Here is a 21,160-nt window from a genome sequence, read left to right on the forward strand (position 1 = left end):
TTGAAGAGTTTTAACCAGTACCTTTTATGTATTTTTATTGCAGAAGAGGGAACCTGCACAATCAAACAAGCTCTGTTCATTTGAGAGCTTGAAACTCTAGCCGCCTTAGGTGTTAAAGTCAAAATTACTAACACTAGTAATAGGCTAGAATATAAAATACAAATATCAACAGCAGTTTCTATTTACTGTTCTAATTTCTATGTAATCTAAAAATAGTAGAAAACCTTAGGAAACTTCCATAATGGATATGTTGCAACAAGTTTGTAAAATAGCCTGTAGCTATTCGTTATGCATGTAAAATACACTTTAATACCTAAAGAGAATGTAAACATCTGTGCAAAGGTTGTACAGGCACTACATATCCCTAGACAACTTGGGAGAGCTGCTCATTGTCAAAATCGTCTTCGGCATCACTAGCTGTGGCCAAACTATGGAGTGTGTGGCTGATGACATCTTGCTCCTTAAATGAAACTGCTCCAAAGAAAAGTGAATGAAACTGGAAAATGCAATATTTAATAAAGTGAGTTTTTGTACATACAAAATATTCCTGGGATTTTTTTCTGCTGATTAAGTCTTTTTGGCAAGCACATTATTTAATAATTAAAAAGTAACCAGTGTAGACTAACAAACACCTTTGGCATCTACAAGTATTTCCAGCTGTCATTAGAGGTGTACAAGTGTATGGTAATTTGCCAACTGATTTAATTGCAATCACTGTAATTCTGTATTTAAAGCAAATTTGAAAGTCTAGATATGGGAAAACAGTTGGACCTATACATAATGCTGCCTCAGAGGTCTGAATTTAACAGGGGAAAGATGTAAATATTTAAATCCTAAATATTTAAAATATTACTACATAAATGAAACAGCGGAGATTATGCTTATCTGCAGCTATGGTATGCATAGGACACAGTTTTTGAATATACAGCACTCCTATGTATACACTTTATATATGGTAGATGGAAATGAAGAAGCTATTGCCAGACCTGGTCTTCCCAACCCTCTGGAAACAGGTTGGAAGTAGCTACTGCTAAACCTTTTCAGAAGGGTAGAAAGGAAAGGGTCAGATGGGAGAAGAAATAACTGACAAGCCACTCCTCCTCAACAGGGGGAGAGAAGCAGCTAATACTATAAGCAAGCACATCTGCCATTTTTTGGAAGACATCTGCTGAGGCCCTGGATTTTACTGCTGCATCTTCTTCACAGACACAACTTTAACAGGTAGTGATAATCATGGAGCCTTCCACTGCCTTAAAGTAGACACTGAAAAGGCTCTGTGGGCAGGTGTTTGCTGGCATGTGTGTGTTCCTGTGAGGGTTCTCTGTGCAAAAAAAAAAAAAAGGGGGGGGGGGCAGGGCAAACAGGTCAGAGCATGAGGTGGGGGTAATAGGAAGCAAACAGGTGTCCTCTAAGGGGTGGAGGAGGAAGAATTGGGCTCAAATCCTGGTCTGAGTAGGAAGGGAGGAAAATAACTAATAAATCCAAGAGGAAACACAGACTTTTAATTTTAAAATAAATTTTTCATATTCATGTCTCAATACATACCTATTCAACTTGATTAAATAGTCACTCAGAAACAACAGTAATATTGCTCAAAAGCACTGAAATGTGACCATGTTGGTCCATGGAAACCAGCAAGCACCCACATGAACAAATTTACTTAAGTGTGGGGGTTGGAGGAAAACTAAAGAGGGAAGGATTATGGCTCAGGAGCAAGCATAGAGCTGGAAATACTGGTTTCTAGTACCAAATCAACTAGAGAGAGGCTCTGGACAAGTCACCTTCCCTCTGCTTCCTCTATCTGTAAAATGGGGACAATACCAGGTGTCAGTGGCTGTTCAGCAATAAGTATTACAAGAGAAAAATTTGATTTGAAAACTTTTGATTTTATGTTTAAGATAATAGAAAGCTAGTTTAAAAATGCAATAGTTAATATTCCTTTACAGATCAAGCTCTTTTTAGAACTTGCCCTGATATGAAATGACTTTTTTTAGGGGATTTAGTCTCCAGCCAGTCAGATTTATTTGTGCTGGTTTCCAGTGTAGCTTTTACTTTACTGTCACCTTAACTAAAGCATACTCTCAAATCCATAAAGCAATAGGCATCACATAAAGCTCACTATTTCTCAAGATAGCTATAGGTAAGACCTGGTGGATTGCAAAGGAATGTACCTGTTACAGGAAGAAAAAATTCTAGTTCTTTATGATGGAAGAACCTCAAAAAGTGAATCAAGCATAAACTGAGCCAGTTTATCAGATGTACTCTATGTAAAACCTGAAATATCCCATTCATCAAAAGCAGGGCTCTGTTGAATTCCACAACTCCATAGCTGTGACATCTACAATTTTTCCATGATGATATGGAGGTCAGTGTTTTGCTGCAAAATTTGCAATTTTGCTGAAACCTATAGTCTGTTATCTTGTTCTGTCTTCTTGCTTTACCAGGGCTGCCTCTTGCTCCTTAGCTTTCCTCACAAGAGGAGTTAATTGGTTTATAGTGCTTGCTGTCTGTAGGACTGTATAGGCAGTTGGGGGTGGGGTGGAGTGGTCATCTAGTAGCCAGAACTGGAGTTCAGTTTGCAACTACGGCATGGGGGCAGCCACAGAATAGCCCCACTTAGCTGCTTATATCTGGAGAACAGCACAACAGCTAAGGTTTGAGGAATCAGGCAGATAGGCCACTGAAGCAGTTACAAGCCAACCCACCTCCTCCGCAACTCCCTGGCACACAATGGAAGGAAAGATGCTGACCTGGACTCCTACAGCACATAATGGGAACTTGGGAAGTACAGCATAGCAAAAAATCCTCACTCCAAAAAAAATCCTGGTAAAAATAATTCTGTGGTGGATGAAGTTTAGGTAGGTGTGAAGGGAAGGAGAATAAAGGGCATTGTGGGGTAGTAGACTGAAATAACATGGCCACAGAATTTGGGTCCATTGTTCTGCAAAGTACATGGGGACCTGTCTATAGGGAAACTGTTTAATTGTAGATTCTACAAATATTGAAAATCATACTGTTGCACAGAACTTGACTGAAACAGCAATTTATATAAAACTGAACGCTGGTGTGGTAAATGGAACTACATTTAGTAACTAAACAATACTAGTTTAAAGTATTATTTTGCTGTCTGGGCAAAACTCATTTTTCTTTAGCTTACAATATAGATTTGATTTGGAATTCTTCTTACCTTGTACTGATCAGAATATGTGGGTACTACTTTCTCCACAATTTTAATGTCACCTGCTGCACTCATGTCCAATACTTCTATGTTGTTCATGTCTTTTTTTGAGATTATGGGAATAACATCATCTTCTTTTGATAGAGGTTTCCTACACTCTACAGGTAACTTTGTGTTGATATGTGCTCTTTCAGTCCAACAAGGCTTTTTTGAAGCTATTGTTTCTGTATTACTATTATTATCTGCAGAGTTGTTTGAGACATTTTCAACATTATCTGCATGGGCCTTCATCAAGGTAGGCCTGAGGGATTAACAGACACGTTAGTAACCTGACTTTGGATGTCTTACTAGATAAATAATAAAACCATATAAATAAATAGATATTACAAATGGCTAATGAAAAGCATGATGACTCTAGAACTAGGCTTTCATCTAGTGTGATCTTTCCCCCCAGCCAAGCTTCATGGATCCCAGGCAAAACTGACAATAGTAAGAGTGCTGCTGTTTGTTCTGCTGAAAATCCCTGATGCTGGCTCCTCTTGTACGCCTAAGGAGAGGGTATTGCACCAGTCCATTTCATGAACCTGAAGCATGTGTTTGAGAAGGTAATGTAAATCTACAGAAAGCCATCCCCACAAACTAGAAATAGGGAGAGATCTGAAAAGGCAATGAGAAAGATGAAACAGGCAACTCAAACAATATTTTAAACACATATTGGCTGTCAGAAATTCTGGTGACAAGTGCCACCATAGTATTGGAAAGATAGATGTGTACTCTGGATAGGAGAGGCAGCAAGTAGGAAAGAGTGTGTCCTCCCCTCATAATTGGTGCACTGTCTTGGGTCTCAAGTTGTCATACCAGCTCTTCATCTTGTGATCAGGCTCCTTAATCTGAACCTGATCATCCTATTAACCCAGTAGAACATCTCACTTGTGTGCAAATGCCCTAATATGAGTTGTCATAGCAATGAATGCTGTAGAAGAACCAGTACATCTTTTCCCTCCCACCTCAAATCTAACATAATTGGAAATTGCAAAAAAGGACAATGGATGTTCAACCTTTAGGAGCAGCATATCAAAACAATCCTAAATCCTGCATTACCTTTTCTGTCTTTGCGAAAGGCATAGAGATTGCTGAGAGGATTCCCTATTTTCAATGTCAGCTAATGTAGCCAAAACAAAGCTGGCTTCTACCATCATGTCCTCAATACTGAAAGCAATTGGTCTAAAAATGTAAAATCAGAGACTGAATTGTATGTGTAAACATATATCTGTGGGGTTTTTTTGGTGGGGGGGGAGGAAGGAGGCTAGTTCATATACTTCTACAGATATATATATAATATAGACACACACACACACACAAAAAAAGATGCTTGGTATAGAGAATATTTCTATTCACTACTTATTTAAGAAACATGAGAAACTTTTTTGTTTCCCATTACAGCTTTATATACTGCAGTGAGTACATACTATGGAATTTTGTGCTTAAAATAATTTAGTACCAAAGGTGCTTCCAAACTTGTGGACAAGTGCTCAAAGTTCAGATTTAAATACATTGTTTCCTTAACTGTTCCCAGAAAAGGAAACTGATGGCCTGATATTCAGAGGTGTACTGAGCACCTGAAGTTTCCCTTGAGTTCAGTGGCATGTGTGGGTGCTCAGCAATCCAGAAAAATCAGACAAATTATGTTTTGCATAAGGTCTATCATATAAAAGTAAGCTCCTTAAATCTGTTAACAAACTATTCAACTTTTGTATTACTGTGGTTAATTACAAACCCAGCTCTTAATAAGTGAATGCTATTGGTTATTTTAAAGGGGAACCACTTTGTTGATATACAGTAGAACCTCAAAGTTATGAACACCAGAGTTACGAACTGACCAGTTAACTACACACCTCATTTGGAACCGGAAGTATGTAAACAGGTAGCAGCAGATACAAAAAAAGCAAATACAGTACAGTATTGTGATAAGCATAAACTACTGAAAAATAAAGGGAAATTTTAAAATAAAGATTTGACAAGGTAAGGAAACTGTTTTTGGTGCTTGTTTCATTTAAATTAAGATGGTTAAAAGCAGCATTTTTCTTCTGCATAGTAAAGTTTCAGAGCTGTATTAAGTCAATGTTCAGTTATAAACTTTTGAAAGAACAACATTTTGTTTAGAGTTATGAACATTTCAGAGTTACAAACAACCTCCATTCCTGAGGTGTTCATAAATCTGAAGTTCCACTGTAATGGCTAAATATTACTCATAAACCAGACTGCAGATGAAAATTGAATGCAGAGCTGTTACTAAAATACGACTATACAGTTAGGTTCCCAAAAACTTACTTTCCAGACACATCAAAATGAATTGAGACAGTAGCGCTAGTAGCCTCTGCAAATGCTAGTAGACCCTACAAATGGAAAAGAAAGGATTATTAAAGTATCTTAAAACACAAATATTAAACACTACATTTTCCTTTACATTATTCCCATGGATTAATCTTCATGGATTAGGGATACCAATCTACTGTTACATGTATACATTCTTGCCTTCTGTGCCCTGAGATTTTCCCAGAGATAATATTTTCCACATCTAGTATGAGATGCATTATAGCTATAGATTATAAAATCTTAAATACATGTATAATAAATTAATTTTTACTCAAACCTCAAGCTTTTACCAACAAATTATCCTCACTTCCCTGTTCCCCACCATACCCTCTGAAGGTAAAGCTCCAGTGCTAAAAGGAAGCCTGCTTTTATGGCTAAAACTCATCCAGGTAGTAAATATCACTGTGCATGTGAGGCACTGTAAAACAGCTGCCTCAGTGAGAGTCCTGCAGCGCCATAGTTAAACATTATATATACACAAAATATCCTATTATCAAGAACATTTTATTTGTATCTTTACCCTCAGTTCTTTAAGGCAAAATGTTACTTCAGAGTCTACTCCAATTTGAAAGTAGTCAAATTCATCTGGATTAAGATGTATTTTAGTGTGCATTGCCTTTGAAAAATCTGTTCAAAAATTACAAGAAAGGCAAGGATTAAAAACAGAGGGTGAAATTCTAGCCCCAGTAAGTCAGTGGGGCCATGATTGCATTCACAGGCCCTGAAACTAGATGTCTTTTGGACCAGCAATTGTAAAAGTCTAACAAATAACTTACAAACATGTATACGAGTATTTATTGTAAATATACAGGAACTCCTCACTCAAGTCCTCCCGGTGAATGTTGTGTTGATGTTAAATTGCTGATCAATTAAGGAACATGCTCGTTTAAAGTTGTGCAGTACTCCCTTATAATGTTGTTTGGCAGCCGCCTCCTTTGTCCACTGCTTGCAGGAAGAGAAGCCCATTGCAGCTAGCTGGTGGGTGGTTGGAACCAGGGTGGACCAGCAGCCCCCCTATCTGCTCCCCGCTCCCCTAAGTTCCCTGTGCAGCAGCTGCCCAGCAGGCTAGCAAGTGCAGCTGTCCCTCCCGGCCACTGCCATGTGCTGCTCCTGCCCTCTGCCTTGGAGCTGCTCTCTGAGCCTCCTGCTTGCTGTATGGGGGGAGGAGGGCTAATGTCAGGGTGTCTCCCCCTGCTCCTGCACCCCGCTTACCCCTTCTTCCATAGAGCAGTGCGGGGTGCGGGAGCTTGTAGGCAGTAGCTGTGGTCTCAGCAAGCTGATTTAATTAACAAGGCAGTGTACTTAAGCCTGGGGTCAGCTACTTAAAGGGGAAATGAACATTTTCTCTCTCACACACAGGGTGTGGGTCTCTGACTGCCCTCCCTCCTTTCCTGCTGCCTTGTATAGTGTCGTGAGAGTTAACCCTTGAGGGCTCAGTCGATTGCTAGTTCATTTAGCAGTAAGGCATTCCCTGGGAAATATCCCATCCTCTGACTCTTCCACCTCAACTAAGCTTCATAATTACCATCACTGTGTATCAGTATTAAATTGTTTGTTTAAAACATATACTGAGTGTGTGTGTGTGTGTGTGTGTGTGTATATATATATATATATATATATATATATATATTAGTCTTTTGTCTGGTGAAAAAAATTTCCCTGGAACCTAACCCCCTCATTTACATTAATTCTTATGGGGAAATTGTTTCGCTTAAAGTTGCATTTTTCAAGAACATAACTACAACGTTAAGTGAGGAGTTACTGTATACTGACTCTGATATTGATAATTATGAAATAATATCAGTCAAAATATTTACACCTGTTATCTTCCAAGAGTAACCCTACTATCACAATTACAGTGGAAAACAGTGTATTAGAAAAAAAAATAGAATAATTCCATCTAATCACAAAGAAGAGTAAATCACTTTTTAAACTAATTTTAAGTTTAAACAACTACAAATAATTAACAATCAAACTGGAAGTTACTGTCTTGACAATGTCACGAGGAAGACTGGAATTCAGAAAATTACATCTCATTTAAGAGAGCTGTAAATCAGATGTCAAAGTTGTTTTAGGTAAAATACTCTTGAAATGCTTTGCTTAATGTAATAGTTTGTCTAACCATTTTTTAAAGCTATTTAAATTCTAGCATTTACCCTGTAACCTAGAAGTTAAAGACAAATATTTTTGATTATTTAAGTTAGTTTAAGATTTCTAGTACATTAAATAAAGCATTTAAAAATATTACTTAGAACAACTTCTAATGGTGATTTCCAATTATTTTTAATGCACCCTACATTTTTTTCATCCTATGGTTTCACCCTGAAGTCCCTTGTGCAAAGTCCCACTGACTTCAGTGTTGATATGGTGTTCAATATAAACCCTGTATTCATCAGCTTTTATTTAAGAGTTTATTTTAAAATGTAAACATTCATATGGAGGCAATTGCTATGGTGCATTTTTTTTAAATAGCTGTCAGCTATGATTAAGTCTATCTGAAGTATAAAAGAAGGCCAAAAAGTTAGATTTTTTTTTAGATTCTGTTTCCTGATTTTTTTTAACAAAATAGTCTTTCACTGACATTGTACAATTGATATAAACAAGGGAAAATATTATGCAGTTCATTTTTAAGCATTATATCATTTATAATGAACATTGCAATTCTCTTAGTTACTGTAAGAAGAATGAAATGTTCTTGACTCATGGGTGCCCATCTTTGAAGGCGTGCAGAAAGAAAATATAAAGACATTTTTATTATGTGTGTGTGAGTCTCAGAGAGGTGCAGAACATATTAAAGCAGTATGAATAGTGAACTCCTGTGGAAAGCAAAGTCTTTCAAAGTTAACAGTACTATAAATTACTCCCAGTCTCAAGTCTTTTACTCTTCCTGTTGGAATTTTCTTCTCTTAACCTCCATCCATGCACAGCTGAACATGCAACAATAACCCTGTAGTGTTCTATAAGGTAGAAGAACCACAATTAAATTGCCAACTCACAAAATGTAGGACCTATACTAAGCAAATGGTCTAGGGAGGAGGTGTCATCCCTTCCTTCTCTGTCTCCAACACAAGGCCATTTTTCAGGGCTTATTTTTTCTATAGACATCCAAACCACCACTAAATCATATATTCAAAAGTGTAAATATTGCTTTGGTTGCACAAGTTTATATAGAGAATGTGGCTTAATATGTTCTATTAAGCAAATGTTTTATAATACCAAAAAAAAAGTACTACGTCTCCTTTGTCCCTCCCTTCTTTCTCTTCCTACTCTCCTCTTTTAGTTCTGTTTCTTCATGAATCTTTATGCAGTTTCTTTTCTCAAATTACTCATCCTCTTTAAATGTATGCGCGTTTCTAATAACGTCTACTTCTTGAAGATGTAATCTGTTTTCTCTTCTCTGTTTCACACTCTGCTCCATTCTACTACTTGAGCCTCTCTGCCCTCCCTTTCTATAGCCGTCCCTCACATCAATCCATACACCCCCCCCACTGCTTGCAAAAGCATCTTTTTCCTTAACTGAACCACCATCAAACTGGACCATTTCAGGAAGGATGCAAAAGCATGGGGTCCTACTCTCCAAATGTAGTGGCAAGTATTTCACATGAGGCACCCAGTGACAAAGTACATTTATAGGTGTCTCCCTCAAAATGTGTATGAATTGATTACACCATTGTAAAACTGTATTATAGCATCACTTTCTGGTGCCGTGCACAAGAACACTATGCTTTAGAAACAGTTATATCTTCAAAATACTTCCAAATCAGATGTCAGGAAAACACTCTCTCCATCTTATAGTCTCACACATTAGTGCACAACATAACACTACTAGACCAGCTAAAATGTAATATTGCTGTCATACATTAACTTTTAGAAATATGCTCACTGCTGATGATGGCCATTACAATGATGTTATTTATGTTTAAATATTTATCTCCTTTTTAAATACAAAATTCTCCTCCTCTCCCAGTTTGTTGCTGTTTTTTTACAGCTATCGTAGAATAATGATCTCAGTTCAAGCCTGCAGCAAATTGCGTAATTTTAGCTCGATGTACTGCTCTGGCTGGCATCTACTATTGATACCAAAAAAGTCTAACTGATGCACCAGTACAGGTTTCCTCAAAAACTTCTAAGGGTTACAGTCCTATTTTTAATTTTCTATTCTGGCATGTTCTTTGACCTGAAACCCTCTGCATACCTTTAGCTTCATTAAAGGTATCTAAATAATCAGTTTAACTTTCAGCCATGTGATACCTTTTCCCACCACGATGCAAAGTTATTTATTTCAATGGTTTTAAAGCACCCTTATCCTTCAAAAATATTGTGAATTAATTCTTACCAATTTCTTCCTCAGTATAACTCTTGAAACAAACTTTCATTGGTGTAACAGCTACAGTTACTTCCTCTTGACAAGTTGGAAAATGAATCATTATATCAGTCAGCAGCCTAAGAAATTTTGTATAGCATGTTAAGATTAATTTAGACAACAAATTACTATCTATTCATGTTAGTAACAAAAATTAGTGTCACTTTGCCATAAGAGCTGGAAACGTTTCAAGAGAAAATATAGGTTGTTGTGTATTATCCCCCCTTTTAAATGTGATTTAATTGTATTTTCTTTTCTTTTAGTATATGGTTATGATTTTATATATTATGCTTCAATAATGTATAATAATTGTATTTTAATCTAACCAGTACCGTTAAACAGTTAATATCTAATTATCATGATAATTATGACAATCTTAATGTGGTTTTGTCTTCCTTTTAGTATTAATTTATCAAGAGCCAAATAAAAATTTTAGATATATTTGCCATTATAATTTACATTTATGCATCACAAATTTCAGTAGAATCCAGCAGCAATATTTTTATTATTTTTACTTTTTTCATAAATTTGCAGGTGATGGAAAAGCAAAATTATTGCATTAAATGTTGTTTACTACAGACAAACAGGTTGAATTGATGGCTGTCTTTCCATATACTGATTGCAAAAAGAAATACATTGATCATTCTTTTCCCAAGGAATCCTGACATATCTGTTCCAACCCCCAAAAGGCTTTGTGGTGTTGTGGCAACTCTGTCTCCAGAAGAGGAAGGCTGGGACACAGCTCTCTCCAAAACCCCTCAACACTGCTTCCTGAGTTGATGTGTTGTGAGTAATCTCATTAAGTTGAACAATAGAATGTAAGTACTTGGGAGCAATTACCCTATTTTTACTGAATATCTGTATAGTCTATATAACAATGGAGCACGGAGCCTTGACTAGTGTCCCTAGGACCTACTGCAATATAGAAACTAAGTGGACAAAAATCCAAGACCACTCCCCTTTCCCCTTTTTTTACACTGAGAATGATTCCTCCCAAATCATAAGTAAAAAAAAAAAAAGATCCATGATGGAAGATATTTTATGCAAGGCAGAGAATTATTAAGACCCTTAAAAGTATTCCTTATTGTGTAGCCTATCATGACAGTATCAACTTCTTGATATTTAAAAAAATATGACCTCTTACTTTACATCCTTGTTACTGTTCTTTTAAAAAAAAAGTAAAGTGTGACAGTTTTTCCAGCTTGGCAAAAACATATCTGTTTTACATCATGAACTGCTTCAATTTTAAAAAACAGGTTCATGACAAATTTCATGGATGTTTACCAATTTGTCAACTCTATTGAATTAATGTTTAATTTAAAAAAAGTCTACTCTGCACATACTGGTGTTCAGAGTCATGCTATAGGTAACATTATAAATATTTATAAACAGTTGGCCTTCATATGATGTGTACCTAGTCACTTCCTACTGTGAGCTGTGCACCAAGTCTTTAAAAATACTTATTTCAGTTACAAAAACAATATAATGTAAAGTTTGTTTTGTGGCTTTACAGACTTCTATTTCTATAGAACAATGAACAATGAAACTGAGATAGGGAAAACAGGGAATTTAGACACATTATCTATTAAAATTAATGAAAGATATGGACCTAAATCCCCTACACTGTTTTTGAAATGCTATTAACTTAAATATTTAAAAATACTGGAAGAACTGTAGCTGTTTATGTCAAGCATTCAAAATGGTAGTGATGTGCTTTTATCACAAATGATATTAAGGAGGATCTTCCAACCTGCCTATGCAGCTGTTGTCTTGTTACCAAATTAAATGATAATAATATCTTGTTTTCCTACAGCATTTTCAATCTGAAGATCTGAAAGCTCTTTACAAATAGTAATTAATTAATACTTTTAAGAATGCTGTGTGTTGGGTAAATATTATTACCCTCATTTTACAGATGAGGAAACTGAGGAACAAAGAGATACAGGATCCTATTCAGTGTACACTGCAGTCAGTGGAAAGACTCTCATTGACTTTGATGGATATTGGATCAAGATAGAGCTTGCTACAAAACTCAATTTGTCTGTCTTCAAGTCCTGTATTTAAACACACTAAGAAGCAGCTAATGCGTTCCAGAATGTCACTGGCATGATCTCTGAAAAACAGCAAGTTTGTCAATATAAGACCAATCGAGATATACTTTGTCAGGCTAATATTATTTTGTATAGGTAAATACTTTAAAAACCTATATACACTTTTAATGGCTACAGGAACAGACTGCTCTTGTTCACTGTTCTAGAATTTGCTTTTCAGAAGACTAGCTAAAATCTTTCTATATATGTTCAGTTGTCACAGCATGTTTAAGAACTGTACTTTTAGCACCCTTACAATGCTTGTTCCAAACTTCACTGTCCCATTGGTAAAAATATTTAGCTTTTTTCTACTTATGCTAATATGATCATTGGATTTTTTTTCTGACTTGTGCTAAAACCAACTATACACAAAAAGCCAATGGACAATTAAAAACCTTTCTATCTTCATACCACAACAAAGGCCTAATTCAAAGCCCAATAAAGTCAATGAAAGGACTTCTATTGACTTCAGTGCACTTTGGATCATGCTCTAAGTCTTTGAGGTATCTTCTCAAGACATATTCTCCCTGACTACAGCTCTTGGTTCTGACCAAGTAACTGGAATATCTTCCGTGTACCTTAGCTCCCTTTTGTACACTAGAAAATGTGCCTGCCTGATGTACAAATATGTATTGGACAAAGACAGGGGCGGCTCTAGACATTTCGCCGCCCCAAGCACGGCGGCATGCTGCGGGGGGCGCTCTGCCGGTCGCCGGTCCCACAGCTCCGGTGGACCTCCCGCAGGCGTGCCTGCGGAGGGTCCGCTGGTCCCGCGGCTTTGGTGGAGCCGCGGGACCAGTGGGCCCTCCGCAGGCAAGCCGCCGGAGGCAGCCTGCCTGCCGCCCTCCTGGCGACCAGCAGAGCGCCCCCCGCGGCATGCCGCCCCAAGCACACACTTGGTGTGCTGGGGGCTGGAGCCACCCCTGGACAAAGACTATTAGATATTAAATAATCTTTTAATTATAGCATTTGCACCTGCAGCAACTGACCTGTTGTTGCTAAACTCAGTTTGAAAACTGTATCTTTTGCTAATTAACAATTAAACTGCTGAAAGCAGGGAGCACTTAAAAAAAATCCTAAAAAGAGCAATGTTTCAGTGAACAGTGTAGAAAGGTTTGGCGTATATATGTTTGTGATACTACTGCTGTTTTTACTGAATGTCCAAATACTTCCTAACTAATGATGACTTCTCCCAAAAGCAATATTAAACAAAAGATTTCAAACTTCAAAAGAGTGGCTTTTTAAAAAAACTACGGATAAGAACTATTTCTTTACTTCGAAGAATTGACTGAGACAAGTAAGACTGCATGTCAAAATCCCTGGTATTTTCAAGTGCATAGTATAATTACTTCTGTGCAGTGACCAATGTACATTATAGTATGCAGTGTTGTTGATAGTACCTCAACCACCTTGTCCCCCTAATGGCTATTATAGAAAGGTTGATATTTAATTTTGAATTGGTAACCATTATATGAATATATTTTTGCTATAACATTCCACTGCTTATTTTCTTAATAGTAATTTTCAATAATAAGGTCTTTGCAAACAAGGCTTTGTGAGAGAAAATCAGTCTACTCTGCTGTTTGGTAACTTTTTAGTTATTTTTCCTGCTTCAAAATATGAAATGGAAGTGCTTTGCTATCATTTAGTGTTACTGTAGCAGCATGATTAAATATCTCACATCTTCTCCTGAACTGGGGCAGTAGTGTAGCTGCCACAATCACGATTTTAATTGTCAAGAGTAATACTCAGAATATCACAGTCATACTCCTGACATATACCTCAGTTCCCTTCACCAGAAGAAGTGGTAAAAGAACACCTGTTTCACAATAATCTCAGTAATCTCTCCCCTGTACCAATATTTAATGTATTTACTATGAATATATAAACTATAATATACAATTATCAATAATGGTAAAGGATGGTTAAGGTGAGAGAAGTTGACTATGTAAACATGAAACCTTCTTACTCAACAGCAATGTTGAATATATACAGTCAAAGTTTATTTTTTGTACAAAAATAAAGTTTTGCTATCTTTTACCTTTGTTAGTGCTGCCACCAGGGAAGAAAAACGTGATTTGTATCTAACACATTCATCATTACCAACAAAATTGTTAACTAAGTTCAGTTTTAGAATCTTTATAATAGCAATAACGCAGGAGCCAAAATAACCCAGCTCAATTTTCAGACTTCAGGTGGAGTTTGCAACAATGACAGTCAGACAATCATAATTTTCTTTGTTAAATTGAGGAAATTTAATCTAGAAGTCATGGAGAGACAATAAATGTTGAATCCCATGCTTATTACAGAAAGCCACTTTTCAGAGTAGAAATGCACTGTAAGTAGCTATTATCAAGTTTGTAATTTTACCTTTAGATGCCTTTGTCTAAACAACTCAAGCACAACTTCAGTATTTATTATATTCTGTAGGAGCTTCTGAAAGCTGCTAGTTATACATTATCGACTTTACTCAAAGCTGGATTAATGGCAGGGCTGATGCAGCCATGACCTAAGGTCCCCAAGATGTTGTACTATTTAGTATAGTAGGTGAAACTAATCAAACTTTGGTTATTACTATGTGACATTTAGGTGCCGAAAATATGTTCATCCCTGATTCTCTTAATTGGACTCTGAGTGCACTACTTTCTCCTATATTTTTTCTAAAACAAAGAATATACTGAATTAATTACCTCGACTGGATCTTCAGTACATTAGGACACATATGCCTTGAAAAAACAGCTTGTAAAGGTTCACTTTCATGAAAAGCCAGGTTATAAGTTTTTACAATACCTAAAGATATAGCATAGGTGTAGAAATTAACATATGTTTGCATATTATCTTAAACTTAACAAATTTAAATTAACACTTTAATTAATCTCTGTAAAAAAAAAAACCAAACCAACAAAGGTCCCATTCTGCCCTGTGTGGGAATAGGTTGCCTAAGTATAGGAAACTTCATGAATTTTAACTCAGTTTCCTAGGAATTCTTTCATCATGAAAAAAGCTGAAGGTTCCACTTCCAAAACTTGTGGTTCTCAAGAGTTCTCTGCGAATCTCAGGTGACCCGCAAGAACATAGGGTCAGGCATGTTAGTTCCCAGAAAGCACATTTGGTGTTTTGGGTGTAAAAGAAAGGCACAGTGGTTGGCTGGTATAATAATAATGAAAAAAAATAAAATAAAATAATAAACTTCTATAAACATTTACTGAATAGCTATCTTAATTACCATCTACGATGGCATACAAGTATACCAAATACTCTGAGGCTTAGGTTTTATGAAAGATGGTGTTTAGTGCTCTGTGGTGGATATGGAGAGATGTCACAGGCTCGTTTCCACTATCAATGTATGTGTCAGGTTCTCTTTACTCCACTATTCAAATTAATAATTTGTATTAATAAAAACATGAAAGTTTATCAAATGAATAAACTTTTGCTCTCAGGTCCTCTGTACATATATAGCAAGTTTAAAAAAATACAAAGAAATTTAAAACAAATTTAAAAAAGGGAAAATGATATACTGTTACATTTTTCCAAATACACCTCTAAAATGCAAATTTTCAAAATTAAATATAACCCAAACAACATATGTCAAGAAATCTGTTATTTCAGTGTAGCACACACATTAAGCTAGCACTAAATCAAACTTGTTGTCTTGAGCCATAATACATTGTTTCAGCTTATTAATATAAAAAAGTATGTTTCACATATTAGAAAATGCATTATGTACCATACTGGCAAAAATAATTATAATGGTACTTTAAGGGTTTATTTTACAGCAGAAAGTGATTGTGCATCACTGTCTTCTACTGGACAGAATATGTCAGACCTGTTATAAATTCACAGAACCATATAACTAGAGATGGAAAAGACTGATTAGATCATCTAGTCCATCTAACTGCCGAAACAGGTGTTTTCCCCTATAATACATTTTCAGTATTTTTTCCCACCTAGTTTTTAAATGTGCATGCAGTAAAGCATTCACTACTTCCCTGAGGAAACTATTCCACTATTATACAGTAGCTCCTCGCGTAACGTTGTAGTTGTGTTCCTGAAAAATGCAACTGTAAGCGAAACAATGTTAAGCAAATCCAATTTCCCCATAAGAATTAATGTAAATGGGGGTGTTAGGTTCCAGGGAAATTTTTTTCACCAGACAAAAGACTATTATATAGGAATTATTTTCACCAGACAAAAAACTCTCTCTCTCTCCTTGTGTGTGTGTGTGTGTGTGTGTATATATATATATTATGTGTGTATATATATATATACACACACACACACACACACACACACACAGAGTATAAGCTTTAAACAAACAATTTAATACTGTACACGGCAATGATTGTGAAGCTTGGTTGAAGTGAAGTTAGAGGGTGGGATATTTCCCAGGGAATGCCTTACTGCTAAATGATGAACTAGCATTCCGCTGAGCCCTCAATGTAGCCTCACACTCTACAAGGCAGCACTAATGGAGGGAGGGGAGACAGCATGGCAGACAGACACACACACACCCTGTGTGTGGGAGAGAGAGAGAGAGAGAGAGATGCGCGTTGCCCCTTTAAATATGCTGATACCACATTCTAAGTACATTGCCTTTAAAAAGATCAGGAAGTTGAGACAGCAGCTGTGGCCAGCTCTCTCCGTCCTGAGCCCTGTTGTATCCCACCCCTGCTCTATATGGAGAAGGGGTAAGTGGGGGGTAGGGGTTGGGGGGACACCCTGACACAGCAAGCAGAGGCTCCTGGGAGCAGCTCCAAGGCAGAGGGCAAGAGCAGCACATGGCAGTGGGGGGAGGGACAGCTGAACTGCTCGCAATTGCTAGCCTGCTGGGCAGCTGCTGCACAGGGAACTTAGGGGAGCGGGGAGCTGATAGGGGGGCTGCTGGTCTATCCTGGTTCCAAGCCCCCACCAACTAGCTCCAACAGGCTGCTCTTCCTGCAAGCAGTGGACAAAGCAGGCGGCTGCCAAACAACATTATAAGGGAGTACTGCACAACTTTAAACGAGCATGTTCCCTAATTGATCAGCAACTTAACAACGAAACAATGTTTACCGGGATGACTTTAAGTGAGGAGTTACTGTACCAGATTTCATTATCCAAGTTTTCCCCTGATATTTCTCCTACATTTTCCCTTTCTTAACTTCATCCAATTACTCCTAGGTACATCTCCTTGTACTATCCCAAGACCTCTTCAAATGTATCAGTTTCTAATACTGTCAGTTCATGGAGCAGCTCCTTTATCTCAGTGTGGTAGTATCCTATGTTTTGGGAATTGAAGTTTGAGTTCTATTCCCCATGCCACATGCATTTCTTTGGACGATGAACACAGTACAGCATATGCCACCATGGATCGTTCAAAGAATTTGAGGCATAAAATAAATCTTGTTATAGTCACCATGTTTACTGTACAGGACCAGGTGCATGAAAACAAACATCGTTAATGATTATGATGTGAAACTGCTATTCCATCTACTAAATGCCTATTTTGTAGAACACAACTGTTATGACAAGTTCCCCTAAATAACTATCATCAAACATCAACCTTTTATAAAAGTAATATTACATACTGTGAGGAAATTAACAAAAATTAATCATCTATCATATGAGTAATTGCAGCCCAAAGAGAAAATCAGTCTGTAACAGCAGATGAGAACTGGATACACTACTGTCCTATATTATATTATACAAAACCACTTTAGATTTTATTAGGTTGCAAAGCTTTTTAGTTTACAAAGTCAAGCACCCAAAAGATAGGAAATGGTTACAAGAATCTTTTATAATGGAAAATGTTAGGCATAACATTTTGCCAATGACAGAAAATAAGTTTAATAATCAAAAATACAAAGGTGACAAAATATTTACAAGTTTAAACTACTTAATGTTTTTATAAAGTCATATTACATTTAACCTACCATGTTTGCAGAAGAGCTTAAAAGTTATACGACAATCATTACCATTTGTATAAATGTTGCACTTCTCTACATTCCTTTCTAGTGTGTTTAGCCATCTAAACACAGGGAGGACTGACTGTAAGAAAAAGTGCATTAATAGTGTGCACCTTAAGAGCAACACAAAGAATGCTAAATAACAGCATGTGAATCACAAATGGAAACATAAAAAGAAAAGCAATAGTCAAGCAAATCTACACAATTAAAACGAATTAAATTAGCAAAAGCACAGGAGAAAGATGGATCCATGAGTTAGTTCTGTACATACAAATATATTTGTATTTTTATTTCCAAGAATAGTATTTAGTGCACATCAGCAGCATCAATTTTTTCTAACCTGAGGACCAAATATATTATTTCAAAAGGTCAAAACCCCAAAATCAATATTTTGTGGCAGATTCTCTGCCATGTTCTGTTTCCTTTGGAAAGCTCAGGCACTGTAGAGATTAAAAATAGGGTTTCTGGAGACGCCTCGATAGCTGTAAAGCTAACATAGCTAGCTCCTCCCCCTTCCTTCCCACAGCCCATGGTGCGGGGGGGGGGCATGTCGGGGGGGATAGGGATAGGGATAGTGGCTGGAGTGTGTGTTTCACTCTGGATAACCCCAGCTGGTCCATGACTAAAGACTGCTGTAACCTAGGCTGGGGTAGAGAATCAAGGAGTCCTATCTAGTTGTTGATTTCCCGCTTTGTTTTTTTCCCCGCTCCTGGGCTGACATAGATGGCTGTGTAGTAGAAGTGAGACACCTTTTACTACCTGCTGCTCTCTTAGTCTCAGGTAGGCCCTATGAAGCTCCTGTCCTGATATCCTTATAGCTTCCACAGACAGGCAAGTAAGCAGGGAATGAACCAACCAGAGTGCCCTTTGGGGGGGAGGAAGGAAAGGGAGCGAAGGGAAGGATAGCTCAGTGGTTTAAGCATTGGCCTGCTAAATCCAAGGTTGTGAGTTCAATCCTTGAGGGAGTCCATTTAGGGAACTGGGGTAAAGATCTGTCTGGGGATTGGTTCTGCTTTGAACAGGGGGTTGGACTAGGTGACCTCCTGAAGTCCCTTCCAACCCTGATATTCTATGATTCTTCCCACCCCTACAATATAACAGGTGCCCAACAGGGCAGCTAATGAAATAGCTGAAAGAGGGATGGGACAGTAACTTCCCAGAGTGTTCCTGGCTCACTGCTCTTGGGACAGCAGGGTAAATGGTCAAAGGCAATATTAGAAACATAGTGCCCCCTACTGCCTCTCTGTAGTGATAAAGCTATTTCAAACACTTCAGTTTTGATGAAACTGCAGGGCATAGCTCAGGGAACATGTCTAATCATAAATACAAATGTTGTTCCTACCTCAGTTGTCTTGAGGGCTACAAGTTAGAGCTTTAAAGACCACAAATGGTGCCCAGTTCCACAAAGGATGAATTCTACTCAAATAGAGTAATACATCATTCTGTCCCCTACAACACTCACAATTCCATTGGAAAGTTGAATTGTCTTGCTGTTTAAAAAGTCATCTTTACTATTCCATTAAGATTTACCTTCATTACTAATTTACACGTAAGGGGTAACTGTCTTTTTTTCTGACACAGTTCAGGTTCAGCTGTCCAGCAGTAATGTTGAAAAAACATAGATGAAAAGAAGACACATGCATACGCTGACCTAGAAGAATTCACTGATCTTAGAGCAAGCTAAAAATATAATTAAAAATTAATATTTTATTATCTTGAAACTATAAACAAAAATTGATGAAATATATATTTTTATTTAATTCTATACTCCAATATCAAAGAACAAAACACATGATATATGTATGTATACATCTAATAATAAATACAGCAGATGGTTGGTTGGATGCATATACATACATCATCATCATGTTTAAACAAATCAGTTTTACTCCTACTACTAGTCAGAACTGGTTGATAAAATCTAGCAAAATGAATGCATGTGAATAGTTCCACTTTACCCCACTGGGACTATTTATATGCTTAAAATTAAGCTTGTGCTTAAGAGCATTGATGGATCAGAGCCTGTGGTAGCAAAATCTAATAGTTCCTTTCCCTCATCCAAGTGGGTGTGCATGGGTCTATTAATGCCTATATGAGAAGGTTGGTTTACATTACAAATTAAAAATATAATATCTTCATTTTTTATCTGATGGCCTGCAATCACCCCAACTTAAGCTATGATCTTTGCACAAGTTAAGTAGGGTTGGACCTGGTCAGTACATGTCTGAATGAGACCACCACAGACATGCCAAATTTTGCAGGAAGTGATGTTGACAATTCTGCAGGAGTCAGAAATTAAGAAATGCTGGAATATGGTCTTAAGAGGTAATTTTAAATTAGATGTAAAACTGAGACTCTGACCACTTGTCATTAAAAATCTGTGGCAGTGATCCTACTGTCATAGACAAATTCTAGTTTGGCAACTATGAAAAAGCAGGAAAACTATAAAAAGCAGGAACAGAGTTTCCATGATATCATTCGTATAGTTAAGATGATACCCCCAAAATGGAGTGTGGCCATGCCAAAAATGAGAGACGGTAAGGAAGATAATTTGAATTATGCTGTAAGGCATGTATAGAAAATTTTTCAAAAAGCTACCTAAATTAATGTTGAGACTGTATTTTCCCATAAAAAGCCATTTAAATTATTAAAAAAACAACCAAAATGCACTTACACCTTTTTCATTTGGGTCAAACCAAAACTCATCACTAATTCGTGCTATGGCATGTATTGCTCGTCCAAACACTGTAAGAGAAGACAAAAGAAATGTGCTATTTGCATTTTGTATTTGGTTAAATAATAAAAAAAAGTGATATAACATTGTCTCCCGATTAATGGAGCAGAAATGCACCACAGGTTGAAAAGTTGCCACCAATGCTGGGTACCTCAGTTTCAGGAGCCCAACTTGAGATAATATGGGCCTGATTTTCAGAAGTGCTAAGCATCCACAAACCCAACTGCTCAGCACTTCTACAAATCAGTCCCAAGGTACATTAGATTGGTCACTTAAAAACTGAGACATATAAAACCAGTGGTCACAGCTGAAAAATCTGGCCATGGAGCCTTGAAGCCATTAAACAAAAATGAAAAAGCATACCGCCAAATTAAAGGCAAAATTTCCACTGAGTAGGACTCCAGTATTTGACCTATTGAGTCCCTACCTCCCATACTTAACACAAACTTGAAATTACCAAGCTGTAGTTGCTTT

At 37.1% G+C, this 21,160-nt stretch overlaps 2 protein-coding genes across 18 annotated transcripts in view; one reads left to right on the forward strand and one right to left on the reverse strand.

Moving 5' to 3' along the window:
* PPTC7 (protein phosphatase targeting COQ7) overlaps positions 1 to 10,592 on the forward strand; it is a 43,653-nt gene extending 33,061 nt beyond the window's left edge. Inside the window, exon 7 of one of the 2 annotated variants that reach the window (XM_039505154.1) lies at positions 10,574 to 10,592. The gene's annotated coding sequence lies outside the window, so the exon portion shown is untranslated. Of the gene's footprint in view, positions 1 to 43; positions 125 to 10,573 lie in introns of those variants that run through there. The other variant, XM_039505155.1, reaches the window with a different exon arrangement.
* The window catches only part of RAD9B (RAD9 checkpoint clamp component B), a 22,974-nt gene continuing 1,814 nt past the window's right edge, over positions 1 to 21,160 (reverse strand). For 5 of the 16 annotated variants that reach the window (XM_039505153.1, XM_039505150.1, XM_039505139.1 and 2 more), the window contains 10 exons: positions 20,627 to 20,697; positions 19,483 to 19,632; positions 17,920 to 18,034; positions 14,698 to 14,797; positions 9,891 to 9,997; positions 6,075 to 6,181; positions 5,510 to 5,574; positions 4,280 to 4,402; positions 3,188 to 3,479; positions 1 to 496 (listed from right to left, as the gene is read on the reverse strand). In XM_039505153.1, the coding sequence (XP_039361087.1) occupies positions 365 to 496; positions 3,188 to 3,479; positions 4,280 to 4,402; positions 5,510 to 5,574; positions 6,075 to 6,181; positions 9,891 to 9,997; positions 14,698 to 14,797; positions 17,920 to 18,034; positions 19,483 to 19,572 (1,131 nt within the window). In that variant the 5' untranslated portion in view covers positions 19,573 to 19,632; positions 20,627 to 20,697 and the 3' untranslated portion in view covers positions 1 to 364. The other 11 variants (XM_039505145.1, XM_039505147.1, XM_039505144.1 and 8 more) reach the window with 6 other exon arrangements.

This window comes from Mauremys reevesii, linkage group 18, assembly GCF_016161935.1.
Source record: "Mauremys reevesii isolate NIE-2019 linkage group 18, ASM1616193v1, whole genome shotgun sequence".
In the NCBI taxonomy this organism is placed as follows: Eukaryota; Metazoa; Chordata; order Testudines; family Geoemydidae; genus Mauremys; species Mauremys reevesii.